The sequence below is a fragment of the Schistocerca nitens genome, chromosome 5 (assembly GCF_023898315.1).
Source record: "Schistocerca nitens isolate TAMUIC-IGC-003100 chromosome 5, iqSchNite1.1, whole genome shotgun sequence".
NCBI classification, from domain to species: Eukaryota; Metazoa; Arthropoda; class Insecta; order Orthoptera; family Acrididae; genus Schistocerca; species Schistocerca nitens.
The window spans coordinates 252,790,143-252,803,716 of NC_064618.1; the positions used below are offsets into that span (position 1 = coordinate 252,790,143).

The window sequence follows — 13,574 nt, forward strand, 5'->3', positions numbered from 1 at the left end:
AGTTGCTGCATGTCATCCTGAGGGATTTCTTGCCAAATTCTGAGCAGCTGGAGCGTTAGATCGTCAAGATCTGAACATTCTCAGTTGTGGAGAGACCCTGCTGGCCAAACTAGGGTTTGGAAAACACGAAGACTGACAGTAGAAACTCTCGACCTGTGCGGATGAGCGTTATCTTGCTGAAATGTAAGCCCAGGATGGCTTGTCATGAAGTGCAACAAAACTCAGAGTAGAACATCGTCGTCATGTCTCTGTGCTATAAGGATGCTTGAACCACAACAAACAAAAATTTTTCACCTATAGCTAGGATTTAAGCCTTAACAGTTTTGTATTGCAGCTCTGCGGGGAGGATACTTCAAGTGCAGAATGAAGTCTTGACCCACTATGGGAGAAGAAAGCACTTTTGCTGTTGTCTCTCATGTTTCCATAGCAGTTCTGTGGTGAAGGGACCACTCCAACGTTCTTGAAAAGCCCTCAGGCTTTGACTTGGCGGATACATGTAAGCTTTGGTCATGGACTCAACTACAACACGTCACCAGCAATGGCTTACCATTCTCACCTTGCAGATACATCAGTTAGGTTATTTCAGTTCTCAGTTAAATATTCTTTATAATGAAATTTCGACAAAGTGATTAATACAGTGACGATTGTTATGTTTTATTAACTGTTAAAGTGCGCACAAATTAACAAAAACCAAGAAGTGATGTAGTTTCTGGACAGTTTTTGGTGGTGAAGGAGCTTCGTGAAGGAAACTTCGTTCACCCGCCAAAGCCGCGACCACCACCGGGTCCGAAGCCGCCACCGCCGAATCCAGGACGGCCTCCTCCAGGGCCGAAGCCGCCACCTCCTCCAGGGCCGAAGCCGCCGCCTCCTCCAGGGCCAAATCCACCACCACCACCGGGCCTCCCGAAACCTCCGCCAGGACGGCCGAAACCGCCCTGGCCAAACTGCGCATGCGCCAAGGCGGCAACGCACAGCAGCAGCGTGAACAGTGCCTGCCGACAGAGGAATAGTGAATGCGTCATCGAATCAAGTACATTCAATCCAGTTGTGTTTCAACATGATTGAAAAACAAGTATTTATATGCTTGCTGCGGAGGATGGCCACACAAAAAAACTTGTCTTCATTACTGTTTTATAAATGATTACTGATTTCGACGTGAGAGGTCGGTTATCTTCTGAGCGGTTTCTCAGGTGTGGTAAAAACAACATAACACTAACGTGTAATACTAACGTCCACTTACGTGCGATTTGACACTCTAAGAAAAAAGAAAACAACGTTCCATGAAGGAATCATCTGAGTGGGATGGAAATCGCCAGAGAAACAAATGATTAACTTTTCGAAAAACTGGATGATTTATTCCAGAGAAAGAGCTTCACAAATTGGGCAAATCAATAACATGGTGGTCCACATTTATTCGGCTCTGTATTGACTGAGTTTTTGCATGTCGTCCTGAGGGATATCGTGCCAGTTTCTGAGCAGTTGGAGCGTTAGATCGTCAAAATCCGAACATTCTCAGTTGTGGAGAGACCCTGTTGGCCAAACTATGGTTTGGCAAACACGAAGACTGGCCGTAGAAACTCTCGACCTGTGCGGACGAGCGTTATGTTGCTGAAATGTAAGCCCAGGATGGCTTGCCATGAAGCGCTACAAAACTCGGCGTAGAACATCGTTGTCATATCGCTGTGCTATAAGAATGCCGTGCATGACAATAAAAAGTGTCCTGCCATGAAAAGAAATGACATGCTATCACTCCTGGCTGTTGGGCCATATGCCAGCCAGCAGAAAGGTTGGTATCTCGGCGCTGTCCGCTGTGTCTCCCGACACGTCGTCGGCCTGCAGTCTTATTGATTGAAGTACAGTTGTCTTCAGTGATTAATTCCCTTCCCACTGAGCCTGATGACCGTCCGAGAAGTGCATGAAGACGCTTCAGACAGGGGTGTGACGCCTTTGGTAATCATCTGCTGCATCCTGACAGCACAGCTGTATGTCAACAACATTCTACGTCCTGTTTTGTTGCCCTTACATTTCAGCAAGGTAATGTCCTCCCGCACAGGGCAAAAGACTGATTGTCTTTGTGCTTGGCAAGCGCCACCTTGGTCAGTGATGTCGCCGGAACTCTCCCCAACTGAGAACTTTCAGAGCATTATGGGCAGGGCTATCCAACCAGCTCGGAATTTTGAAGTCCCATTGAGTCAAGTGGACAGAATTTGCCACAACATCTCTCAGATTTACGTCCGAGAACTGTATCAATAAATGCCAAGCCGAACAGCTGGTTGCATAACGGACAGAGGTGGATGAACGCGTAATTGACTTGCTCAATTTGTAAAGCTGTTTCTCTTGAATAAATCATCCAGTTTTTTTCTGAAACTGTAATCATTTGTTTGTCTATATAGGTATATGACACCTACTGATTTTCGTCCCAATTGTATAATTTCTTCGTGGTGCGTCCTTTCTTTTGTCTTAGTGTGTATTATTTGCTTCTTAATAGGATTTCCCACTACTGCTATTCATCGCAAAAACAATAAAAATATAGTAAATTCTTTCCTATGTGTACTTTGGGTACAGTGCATGAATAATGGTGGAAATATTCGAAAACATCAGCAGATGTTTGGCTGAAAATGAATCATCCTTGGATTTCAAAAAGATTCAGTACATAGAGTTACAGCTTAGTGCCTCTCATATAAGTTCTCAAGTAAAAAACAATAGCTTTCTCAAGCAATGAACTACAAGAAGTAGAAAATATATTTTTCTGGTGTATAGCTTTGTAGAGAAGTAAAAAGTGGGCTATAAACGGTTCAGACAGTAGGAGAAAGCAAGCTTCTGTAATGCTCTACACAAGAATGCTGAATATTAGATAGGTAGGCCGAACATGTAAAGCAGAGGTACCGAATCAAACTGAGGATAAATTAAGATTATGGTACAGTTTTACTAACAGGAGAGGTTCACATCCTGAACCGTCAGGGAATAGTCATATTGGTAATTTTTGGAAATTTGTGGTAAGGTCTTATGGGATCAAACTGCTGAGGTCATCGGTCCCTAAGCTTACACAGTATGTAATCTAACTTAAACTAACTACTAACTTATGCTATGGACAACACACACACCCATGCCCGAGGGACAACTCGAACCTCCGACTGGGAGAGCCGCGCGAACCGTGACAGGACACTTCAAACCGCACAGCTACCCCGCGCGGCTATATTGGTAATACAAGGAGGTTTTGGAGGCATAGCTTTTGGAGGAAAAAAAGGCTCGACTTAAATGAACAGATTCAAACGTACAAATGGTAGCTACGTATAGATAAATAGGATTGAGTAGATAGATCAGCGTGGAGAGCTGCATCAAATAAGTCTTTGGTCTCAAGACCATAACTACGGTAATCACTCCAGCATGGAATTGCTCCCTATCGAATAACGTATCTCAAATATTGCGTTTATTCTCTCAACTTCTTCTAGGTGCAGCTGCCAATTTTCGACGATTCAGCAGAAAAAGTCTTAAGTAGTTTTACATCGTCACACAACTGTGCTCCTGAGATGCACAGCTCACCTTCCTTCGACAAAACGCCAATGTGGGTTCACACATTGGTTAATAACTTAGATGCGAGCCTTCCATAATTGGCCAGTTTTATGACATTACACGAACATCACGACTAAGTGCAATAGCTCGTCCACAAATGAGTAAAACCATCAGTGGTTTGGAGATAGACATGGAGAAGTTCTGTTTTGTGGTTACAGTGCCATTGCAAGAAAGTAACCAGACATTTCATTATTTAACATCGCGACCTAAACCGTTACGTTTCGTTGGCTCATCTCTTTCGTGTAGGATGTACTTCGTTCAGAATGGAGCGCTATATTCCCTTGCTATACCACTCACATAAAAGTAGTCATCATCGGAAAACTCTCATGTTGTAACATAGCCTCTTCCTCGTTTGTGCAGTGTGCAAACTGTAATCTCCGTTACATTTCTCTCACCAAAAACGTATGAGTTGTAGTTCGCATTGAACGAAACGAATGAAAGTCGTTATAAATAATGCGTTCGCGTAAACATCCCAGTTCATCAGTGGCTTTTATTCTTATCTTTCTGCGCGGCTTCAACGTTTCCCGCTGGTGCGGACACTGGCAGCAAGCCGGCTGTTCCTCTCCAGAACACACTACATTCAGATAATTATGTCATACTGACTATATATTGTTAACAGTTAGGGACCCTCACCTATGAACGAGGCTATGCAAGTAACTGAAACTGGCTTCAGGAATGACGGATTTTCAGTTACATACTCTTCCCAAGACGCGCATAGTTAAACATAATTTATCAACTATGCACACGTCAGTTGTGATGCAGTTTCCTTACTGACACTACATATAGCGACATAAAGTATATCAGTACTGAATTGCTGGGAGTGTTTGTTCCAACACAGGAAACGCAGCCTTGATGACGGTACCCCCTGCATAGGAAGTCTACGTCAAAGCAAACAGATACGTGGTATAATACCTACTTCAAACAACAGTTACTCAACATGGTGCAGACAAATATGTCGTTATTAATACGATACTGTGGTGTCACTGCCAGACACCACACTTGCTAGGTGGTAGCTTAAATCGGCCGCGGTCCATTAGTACATGTCGGACCCGCGTGTCGCCACTGTGTGATCGCAGACCGAGCGCCACCACACGGCAGGTCTCGAGAGACGTACGAGAACTCGCCCCAGTTGTACGACGACGTTGCTAGCGACTATACTGACGAAGCCTTTGCTCTCATTTGCCGAGAGACAGTTAGAATAGCCTTCAGCTAAGTTAATGGCTACGACTTAGCAAGGCGCCAATTGTCACAGTGCATGTATCTTACGAGTCTCAACTGTATAGTCAAGAGAGATGTACCAAAGGAAGCATTAAAAGTTTATTCCAAAGGTACGTATTTTCTTTATAGCAGTCATAACGTATCCTGTTCCAGACTTGACGCCAGTCGGCGTGTGTGTACGTGTGCCTTTCGGCTTCCTTCTCAGTGTGGCGTAGCGCGCTTGTTACGCCACAACAGATACGTTTCCTGCAGACTAACTACAAAGAGACGATAAAAGAATGAAGAAGTTTATCAAATTGTGGCAGCTACAGATGAGCTACATAAACCAATACATCGGTGTTACGTATGTAACACGAGTGTTTGCAGTCTCCTTAACTACCTATGTTAATGAGATTTCCCAGTATTGCAATACGTCTTTCACCTGGTATTATAGTTTGCCTGGTGAAATAACTGGGCTTCTTAGGCGAATCACATATATTTCACATACATTTCTCAATTACGGCAACTATGAGTATCTATTTTCTTCTTACTATGTTTATGTCGGCACTTCCGTACGCCACACATCCAGTTTCTTTCTTTATGGTACAACAGCAATAACACCAGTCTCAACTAATACATCGTCGTCATCCGACCTCTACATATGCCAAGTACAAATAAGCGCTTTTCTACCCGTGTTTGGAATCCATACGGATAACAATGAATATGTACATATTTGCATAAAGCGCTTGATCACGAATGCTTGCCATGCTTGAAGACGCTTATCACTGAAACATTTTCTTTGTGTGAGAACAGTAGCAAAAATTTCGTCTTCTGTACAGTAGACAACCATTATTCGTCGTTCATTATTAAAATTAATCATTTAATGTTCGTAGCAAAACAGTTGTGATTTGTATGAACTTATGTTTGGCGCGCAATTTGACATATCAGTAGCACTGTTTTAAGAATAAATGAAGTCGGATAGAACTTCGGGAATAGCTACATACTACCAGAAAACAAAATGTGTAATAGCTCACTGGAATGTGTTGTAGGTGTTGTGTTGGCAGAAGAGCCAACACCGTGTTACTAGGGGAGGCGTTTTAGCTCACGCAGGCTGGCGTGAGGAGGGAAGAACTATACTGACGTGAGGTCTGGAACATGACAAGGAATTACAATTCAGAAAACGGACGTAATTAGTTTGATACTTAACTTTAATCCATTAATGATGAACGTCGCTCTTGACGGTACATGATTCACAATATTATCTGTTCAGAATATGGCGCCTTGCTAGGTCGTAGCAAATGTAACTGAAGGCTATGCTAAACTGTCGTCTCTGCAAATGAGAGCGTATGTAGACAGTGAACCATCGCTAGTATAGTCGGCTGTACAACTGGGGCGAGTGCTAGGAAGTCTCTCTAGACCTGCCGTGTGGCGGCGCTCGGTCTGCAATCACTGATAGTGGCGACACGCGGGTCCGACGTATACTAACGGACCGCGGCCGATTTAAAGGCTACCACCTAGCAAGTGTGGCGGTGATACCACAGTAGGAATTAGTGTGTGTTGTTGACACGACGAAGTGGGCATCTGAACAGGTGAGTACAGGATTATGTTTACAAAATCAAATAAGGGTAATGCAGGAGTGGATTAATAATGAATAAGAAAATAATCAGCATTGTGAATGGATTACTGTAGCGAAGTTAGGTACAAAGGCAGCACCATTCCTTATAGTACAAGTTTATATCCTTACTAGGTTCGCAGATCATGTAGAAATTGAAATAATATATGAGGTAAAATAAATTTTGTAGATTTTTGAGGGAGACGACATTTTAATACTAATGGAGGACTATCATTCAATAGCAGAAAAAAGAAGCAACATAGTAGGAATACATGGACTGGGAGAAGGGAATGAAAGGGGAAACAGCCTAGTAGAATTATGCATGGAGAAAAGTTAAATCATCATCGTTTGCTGGGTCCTTTGTCCCACTGCAACACGGGGTCGGCCTTGTTACTATGGATTTGGCGATGTTAGTGTCGCAAGGTGGCTGGATGCCTTTTCTGTCACCAACCCATACCCTCCCCTCCCCTCCCCTCCCCCCGGAACGGAATTAGTGTACCCCAGTACCCCAACTGTCTGCGTCTAGTGCAAGCCATGAAATATTGCCAACGTTTTTTCAAATGTCTGCGAGTCGTGGAATTGAGGCGGGACGTGGGGACTAGCCAAGTATTCACCTATTCGGATGTGTAAAACCGCCTAAAAACCACATCCACGCTGGCAGGCAGACTGGCCCTCGTCGTTAATCCGTTGGGTGGATTCGATCTGGGGCTGGCGCGCCTACCCGAGTCCAGGAAGCTGCGCATTAGCGCTCTCGGCTAACCTGGCGGGTACGGAGAAGAGTTACATGGCTACTGATAGTTTAAGAATCATCAAATGAGGGCAATTAGGGAGAAAACACCTGGGGACACCGGAAGCTTTTAATAGATTGTACAGGATGATTCAGTTATGATATAACAAAATGTCAGCGATGTCGAAAGTTGCCGGTATAGTTGTTCTAATGGCCCTGACAGTACATCTCTTCTAATACAAGCTCTTTGATTTCCACATTTTGGGAGGAGGGAGTATGGACCAAATCAAGAAATGTCCTGTAAACATGGCCTCTAAAGTGTATAAGTTAAGAGCTAAGAGCACTCACCCAACTTTATTACTGCGAAACTTATCTCTTCTACAGAACAAGTGCTCGCAGCTCTTAGGGCATTCATTTTCGAACTCATGTGTGATAGATAATTCTTCCTTGTTTTGACCCGTAATCCCTCTTTCCAAAACATGGAAAGCAAAGAACTTCGAGCAGATTAGGTCCACTATCAGAGTTATCAGCACGAGTATCGCTTGTAACTTCCTGTTCGGTCGTTTCCGAACCAGGATCGCTTACCTCAAATTGACACATTTGCACTTTTCTATCATCCCTGAAAGTTTTTAACATAGTCACGAAATCACTCCGTAAAACGGTTAGACAGAGATTTCCAAACCAACAACCAGAAAAAACTAACAAAATTGTAGGCTGTTAACTGTTGGTCTTATTCACCTATGCAACAGCATTTTCTCTTTCCGCACTGCCACAAAAGATTCCTTCCTAAGCACTGTCAAAATGTCCCTCGTATTCTCCGCAAACGATGGTTTGTGCCCTTACTAATACTTTTAATAACGCGGTGGAACGTTTTAGTACAGTTACATTTTGCATTATCAGCTGATGCGTAAACCCTTAATGACGAGCGTCGCGAATCCGCATCATGCCGAAGAGACGCTAATGAGTGGAAGGTTAATTGTTTTTGAGTGCCAGTGAGTGTGTGCTGTTTCTAGGCGATATTACCAACGCCTCTGTGTTACCGTCTCCTGAGTGTTTTGGGATCTCCTTGAGCGACTTGCCGTTCGCGCCATTGTTCACTACAAACACACACACACACACACACACACACACACACACCCGCGCGCACGTAAACGAGAAGTAATCGCCTTTCTTTGGACGAATACAGCTAGATAAAGAAGTAAGTTCAATTCTGAAAATTGTTTGCTTATAGTACCCGTGACAAGAAGTGAATCACATTTTAACGTAACAAACTAGTTGCACGTGTAAGTAAACAGGAGAAAACTTTCTGTTTAAAATACGCATCAGTGGGTGTTTGTGTGTCACCGTCAGCGCATGAAAGAGATGAAATCATGTGAAGTGAAATCAAATATCTCTGTTTGTTTGTACCATCATATACTTCAATTTATTAAAAGTTTCCAATAATCCGTTTGAATATTCGATTTCAACACTCTTTTGACTGATTACTTTTCACCTTTATTGTGATGTGTAAATTCTAATCAACTGCTAGTACTCTGAAGCTTTTATTTTAATAGCGATGGATCCCCAGATTTTATGCTCCAGGAAATGGAAATGGAAATTTCAAAAGTAAGTACCACATGCGGAGAGGGACGTGGCAGTTCCAAAATTCACCGTAATAAAAACGATTGTCTGTTATAATTAAAATTCTGAATAGCAGTAGCAGTTTGTAAGTAGGGAAAAGAAATCAAAAATGAAGAGAAATAGGCCTTCAGCCAGTACAGAGCCAAATTTACTACGCAAAAAGCATCAGGGCCTAACAAGATCGGTTCCGTACAAATTAGTGCAATACGTCATTGGCCTCACATTAGAGCCACAAAACCAAATTGTAAAAGCCGGCCGGATGGCCGAGCGGTTCTAGGCGCTACAGTCTGGAACCGCGTGACCGCTACGGTCGCAGGTTCGAATCCTGCCTCGGGCATGGATGTGTGTGATGTCCTTAGGTTAGTTAGGTTTAATTAGGTCTAAGTTCTAGGGGACTGATGACCTTAGAAGTTAAGTCCCATAGTGCTCAGAGCCATTTGAACCAAATTGTAAAAGACAGACAATATTCGTGTGCAGTAAAAGTAACTAATGTTCGTCTGTGTCTAAACAAGAGAATAAAGTGATTCCAAGAATTCGACGAATACGGTTATGTTTTGTTACAAATAATTATTTAACATGTATTAAATCCGGATTATTATTTTTAATAATGTAAAACCTATCAATGTATCATCAAAATGTTAAATAAGATTCTTTTTACCAAATGAAGTGTTGTCAGTGTTTAGCTTCTGAAATGCCTATGGTTTCAAATATGCGAAATACCCAGTTACACCTGACAGGTATAACATATCTTAGATCTGACTTTATGTACCCTATAACAAACTGTTACTGGTTACGGAATATGATTTTCCTATTTCTTCTTTCAAGTAGAAATTTTTTCCGATATTAAGAGGAAAAAGCTTTCTTTTTGTAAGACATAATGTGGTTTAGGACAGTAACTACTGTGAGCTGGTGATCAATACCTATGGAGCAGTAGCAGACGCTCAACTGTAGCGCCAGACTGCTACAAAGTAAGTCTAAAAATAAGTTCATCATAATAAAACGATAATTTTAACGCTCTTGAAATGGTCAGATGGTGACTATTTCATCTCTCGACTCGGAAAGCCATACTAGATTCGTCTCCACTAAAGACTCTCGACCCGGAAAGCCATTCTAGATTCGTCTCCACTAAAGACTGTAATCAACGATCTGTAACTCTAAGCGAAGTGTTGACAGTCTCGGCAACGAAAACTTATTCGTGTATGCGTGGCGAAGTCGCAGAGGCACTCACCAGTAGTTTAGCCATGGCGTGGTCCGCAGCTAGCAACACCGTGTGGCGTTTGGCGGCCGGACCCGGCTTATATACAGTATCGTAACCTTGTAGGCTGTTTAGTAAATATTAACTGTTCTAACAGTGTACCGGGCGGATTCTTTTCGCGACTTCAGCGGGGATTTCCTAGCCGTGGTGCTTTCCGGAGGCAGCAGGTGTCAAAGAAGAGTTTCATTGTATAGTGGAAAAGCAGCCATTTCCACTGACGTGTGTGGTAAGAGCTATTGTGAGCTCATTCCTTGAGGATAGCGGCTCTCGAAATTTATGATCATCGAGATAAAACACCTTTTCTAACACATTACATATGTAGAAATTGCAATGAAATATTTGATTTTTCTACAACAACTAGAGCAGATGGTTTTAAAATTCTATTTCAAGTGTTGTGCGAAGTTTGTGACGGGGTTCACTCAGTTTAGGAAAGTGAATGGTGCTCCACATTTTAAAGATCATCTGCAGTATGAAGAACGCAAAAATTATAGTATGCGGCCGCGTATGCTGACAGATTTTCGTTCTTCTTTTACAGATTGTTAAGCAAGAGCGTCGTTGGAATTACACAAAGATGGTAAATGATATTGCCTTAGTTCTTTCCTAGCCGAATTGGGGGGAACTTTTGTCCTTCATGAATTGTCCATAAAGGAATTAGTTTACTTCGAATTTTTTTGCTGAGATACACAAGAGGAGACATTAGTATAGCTTACGCATCGCATTTTGGGGCTGGAATGCTCTGCAGCCACCCCAAAGGTCCGAAAATAAGTCATGCCGCAGCTTCAAAATATATGGGGAAATCAAAGTCATTTGTACAAAAGAGGGTAACACGCAATAACTTGATTAAAAACGTACATGTCTTTGAAGAACGTGTCTCAATCGGTGAAGTGACTTCAAAATCGGAAAAATATGATTGTTAACCTTTTTTGGGGAATACCATTCTTAACAATGCAACAAGCGCAAGCAAAATGCATTTTGAAAAAAGCTGTCAACGCAAAATCGTCTCATTTGAAGGTCTCTTTCATGTGAATACACTGAAAACTTGTTTTCCAGCATGCCTGCGATTGTGGGTGACTGGACGTATTATTATTTATAATTGCATCATTCTTTCCTTCTTATATTATGTATGTATATGATTTAGTTTGTTGTCAAATACATTTTTCTGTTGATTGACCTGACCACGATCATACTTGCTGACTGTATGTTAGCATCCTTCCCTATATTTGCATAAGTGTTGTGTTTTATGTGTAACAGTTAATTCTATCTATGAGAGTACAAGGCGGTATCGTTTTGATCGATAGGGAGAAATTTGGTACTGAAACAACTAGCGATTAGTGACGAGGAGGCTACCAAACTAGCATCTCCATCCAAGACTCTGATCATTATCAACAGTGACGCATGGGTCCAACCGACAGGCTCCTGCAGAGAAGTTTAGTTATTAATCCTGAAAATTAGTACACAATCTGGTGAACAGGAACGGCACATTAACACCTGCCGCATTTCGGAAAATGACGACAGTCTATTCCATCATCAGTATTTCCCATTTTTTTTCTTTTTATTGCCATCTACACCTTTATTCGAGAGTATGCTGTTATACAAATGACTGATCATTTTTGTGTATGCCATGTATGATAAACGTTTATTGGGGTACCGGATAGCGTTCCATACTTGATCCTCACTTATGGTAAAGAGTTGGCAGCCAGATACAATGATAAAACTCCCTCCTAATACTGCTGCAGGTACGTTGACTGTAGCAGTATTTAATGATTTTTATTAAATTTAGATTAGATACAAAAGGATGATTTTTGGACTTTTATTATAATTTCAGTTTTCTTACCATTATCACTTTTTGTTTATTATGTATAGATCAGATTGTGCACGTGACATCTGAGATTTCAGCATTCACAGTTGCTTACGGCTCTTTTACATTAAGCGAAGGGCTTCAAATCAGCTTGCTACTTTTGTTCCTTGGAGGTCGTCTATCCGAAATATCGTATTTACGTATGCTGTTATGGATTTTTACTTTACTTGCGGGTGACCTGCATCCTACGGGTTCCTTGCTGCCTTTTTACATGTCTTACACCGTTTCTATAACTTTTTACGTAACACGTTTGTTGTACAGCTCTGTATATTTTACGTTGGATGATGTTTGATATTTTTCCCTTTTCAAAAGTCACAGTTGTTTGATACTGTGTTGTTTTATATTGTTGTAAGGCCAATATTTAACTTAGAAGATTCCAGCTTTCTCACATATGCTAATAGTCACATATATGGTTACTCTGAAGCATTTTGATACTTTGTGTTTTTATGTTTATATACTTTTATCCTTTTTATGATTCAAGACTGTGTGTGTGTGTGTGTGTGTGTGTGTGTGTGTGTGTGTGTGTGTGTGTGTGTAGTTGCGTTTTGTTCCTTTAGTCATTTTTAAGCAGTGTGGTATCGTACATCTTACATCAATTAATTTATTAGAGATAGATTTTGTAACTATATAAGTAGTGTTTTGATAAACAGGACCTGAAGGTGACGCAAATGCTGTGTTGAAACTAGTCGTCTGAACAATAAATACTGTGATAGTAAGGCTGTGGTCTTCAGATTCCATTACTTAAGTTGTCAGCCACTGTCTCACGTCCACAACAAGGATGGACTAACACAAGTACTTGAGTCTACCACCACAGTGCTAGGGTCTCTTAGAGACATTCAGTTTCGGAAACGAATATCGGAAGAGCGACTCTAACACTGTTCCTTATTTTTGGAATTAAAATTAAGGTTTCCAAAACAAATTTTTCCCTCAACAGAGCGGTTTACGCATTCTGGAGCTTTCAGTTCATAAACTGATCTGATCTTGGCATCTATGAGAAATCCGACTCCAACTTATGTATCCAAGAAGGCTTCGTCTAAAGGAGACAAGTACTGTCAGACTATAGGTTGATTCCAGCCGTGAGAGGTGCTCAAGTGCCGTAACTCTAATTGGTGTTGCCGCCCAAAAGGGAAGGTCCAAGCTTGTGTCTTAGTCCAGAAGTTACGTTGTCTTAGGGTTGAATTGTAGTACATTCCCGTATAAATAACGTCTAACGAAACGAGACAGAGCACGTCACTTTTTAGTAACACACACAAACACACACTCTCTCTCTCTCTCTCTCTCTCTCTCTCTCTCTCTCTCTCTCTCTCTCTCTCTCACACACACACACACACACACACACACACACACACGCACACACACATACGTTCATACATACATACATTCACGCACGCACCTCACATCCATCATTTTAATTTGTGGCTGGGACAACATCGTCAACAAATGATGATGAATGATGAAATAAATTAATATGGTTCCAATCCCCCTTTTCCGACCACGGTTTTCGGAGGTTTCCCTTGGTTGTAAGGCGTATGCCGTAAGTGGTAAGCCTCTCCCGCTTGTTAACAACTGGGATCCCCCATTTGCCCCACAATCAGCTTGTCTAATAATTGGCTGAATAGAGTCACGACTGTTAATAATGGTTCAAATGGCTCTGAGCACTATGGGACTCAACTGCTGTGGTTATCAGTCCCCTAGAACTTAGAACTACTTAAACCTAACTAACCTAAGGACA

The 13,574-nt window shown here is 41.8% G+C and overlaps 1 protein-coding gene across 1 annotated transcript; it reads right to left on the bottom strand.

Annotated features, from left to right (window-relative positions):
* Positions 1 to 657: 657 nt before the first annotated feature.
* On the bottom strand, positions 658 to 9,989 carry LOC126259880 (uncharacterized). Its single transcript, XM_049956948.1, has 2 exons — positions 9,958 to 9,989; positions 658 to 992 (listed from the first exon to the last, which is right to left on the bottom strand). The coding sequence occupies exons 1-2, from the start codon at positions 9,970 to 9,972 to the stop codon at positions 756 to 758; spliced, it is 252 nt and encodes an 83-aa protein (XP_049812905.1). The 5' UTR covers positions 9,973 to 9,989; the 3' UTR covers positions 658 to 755.
* Positions 9,990 to 13,574: the final 3,585 nt, after the last annotated feature.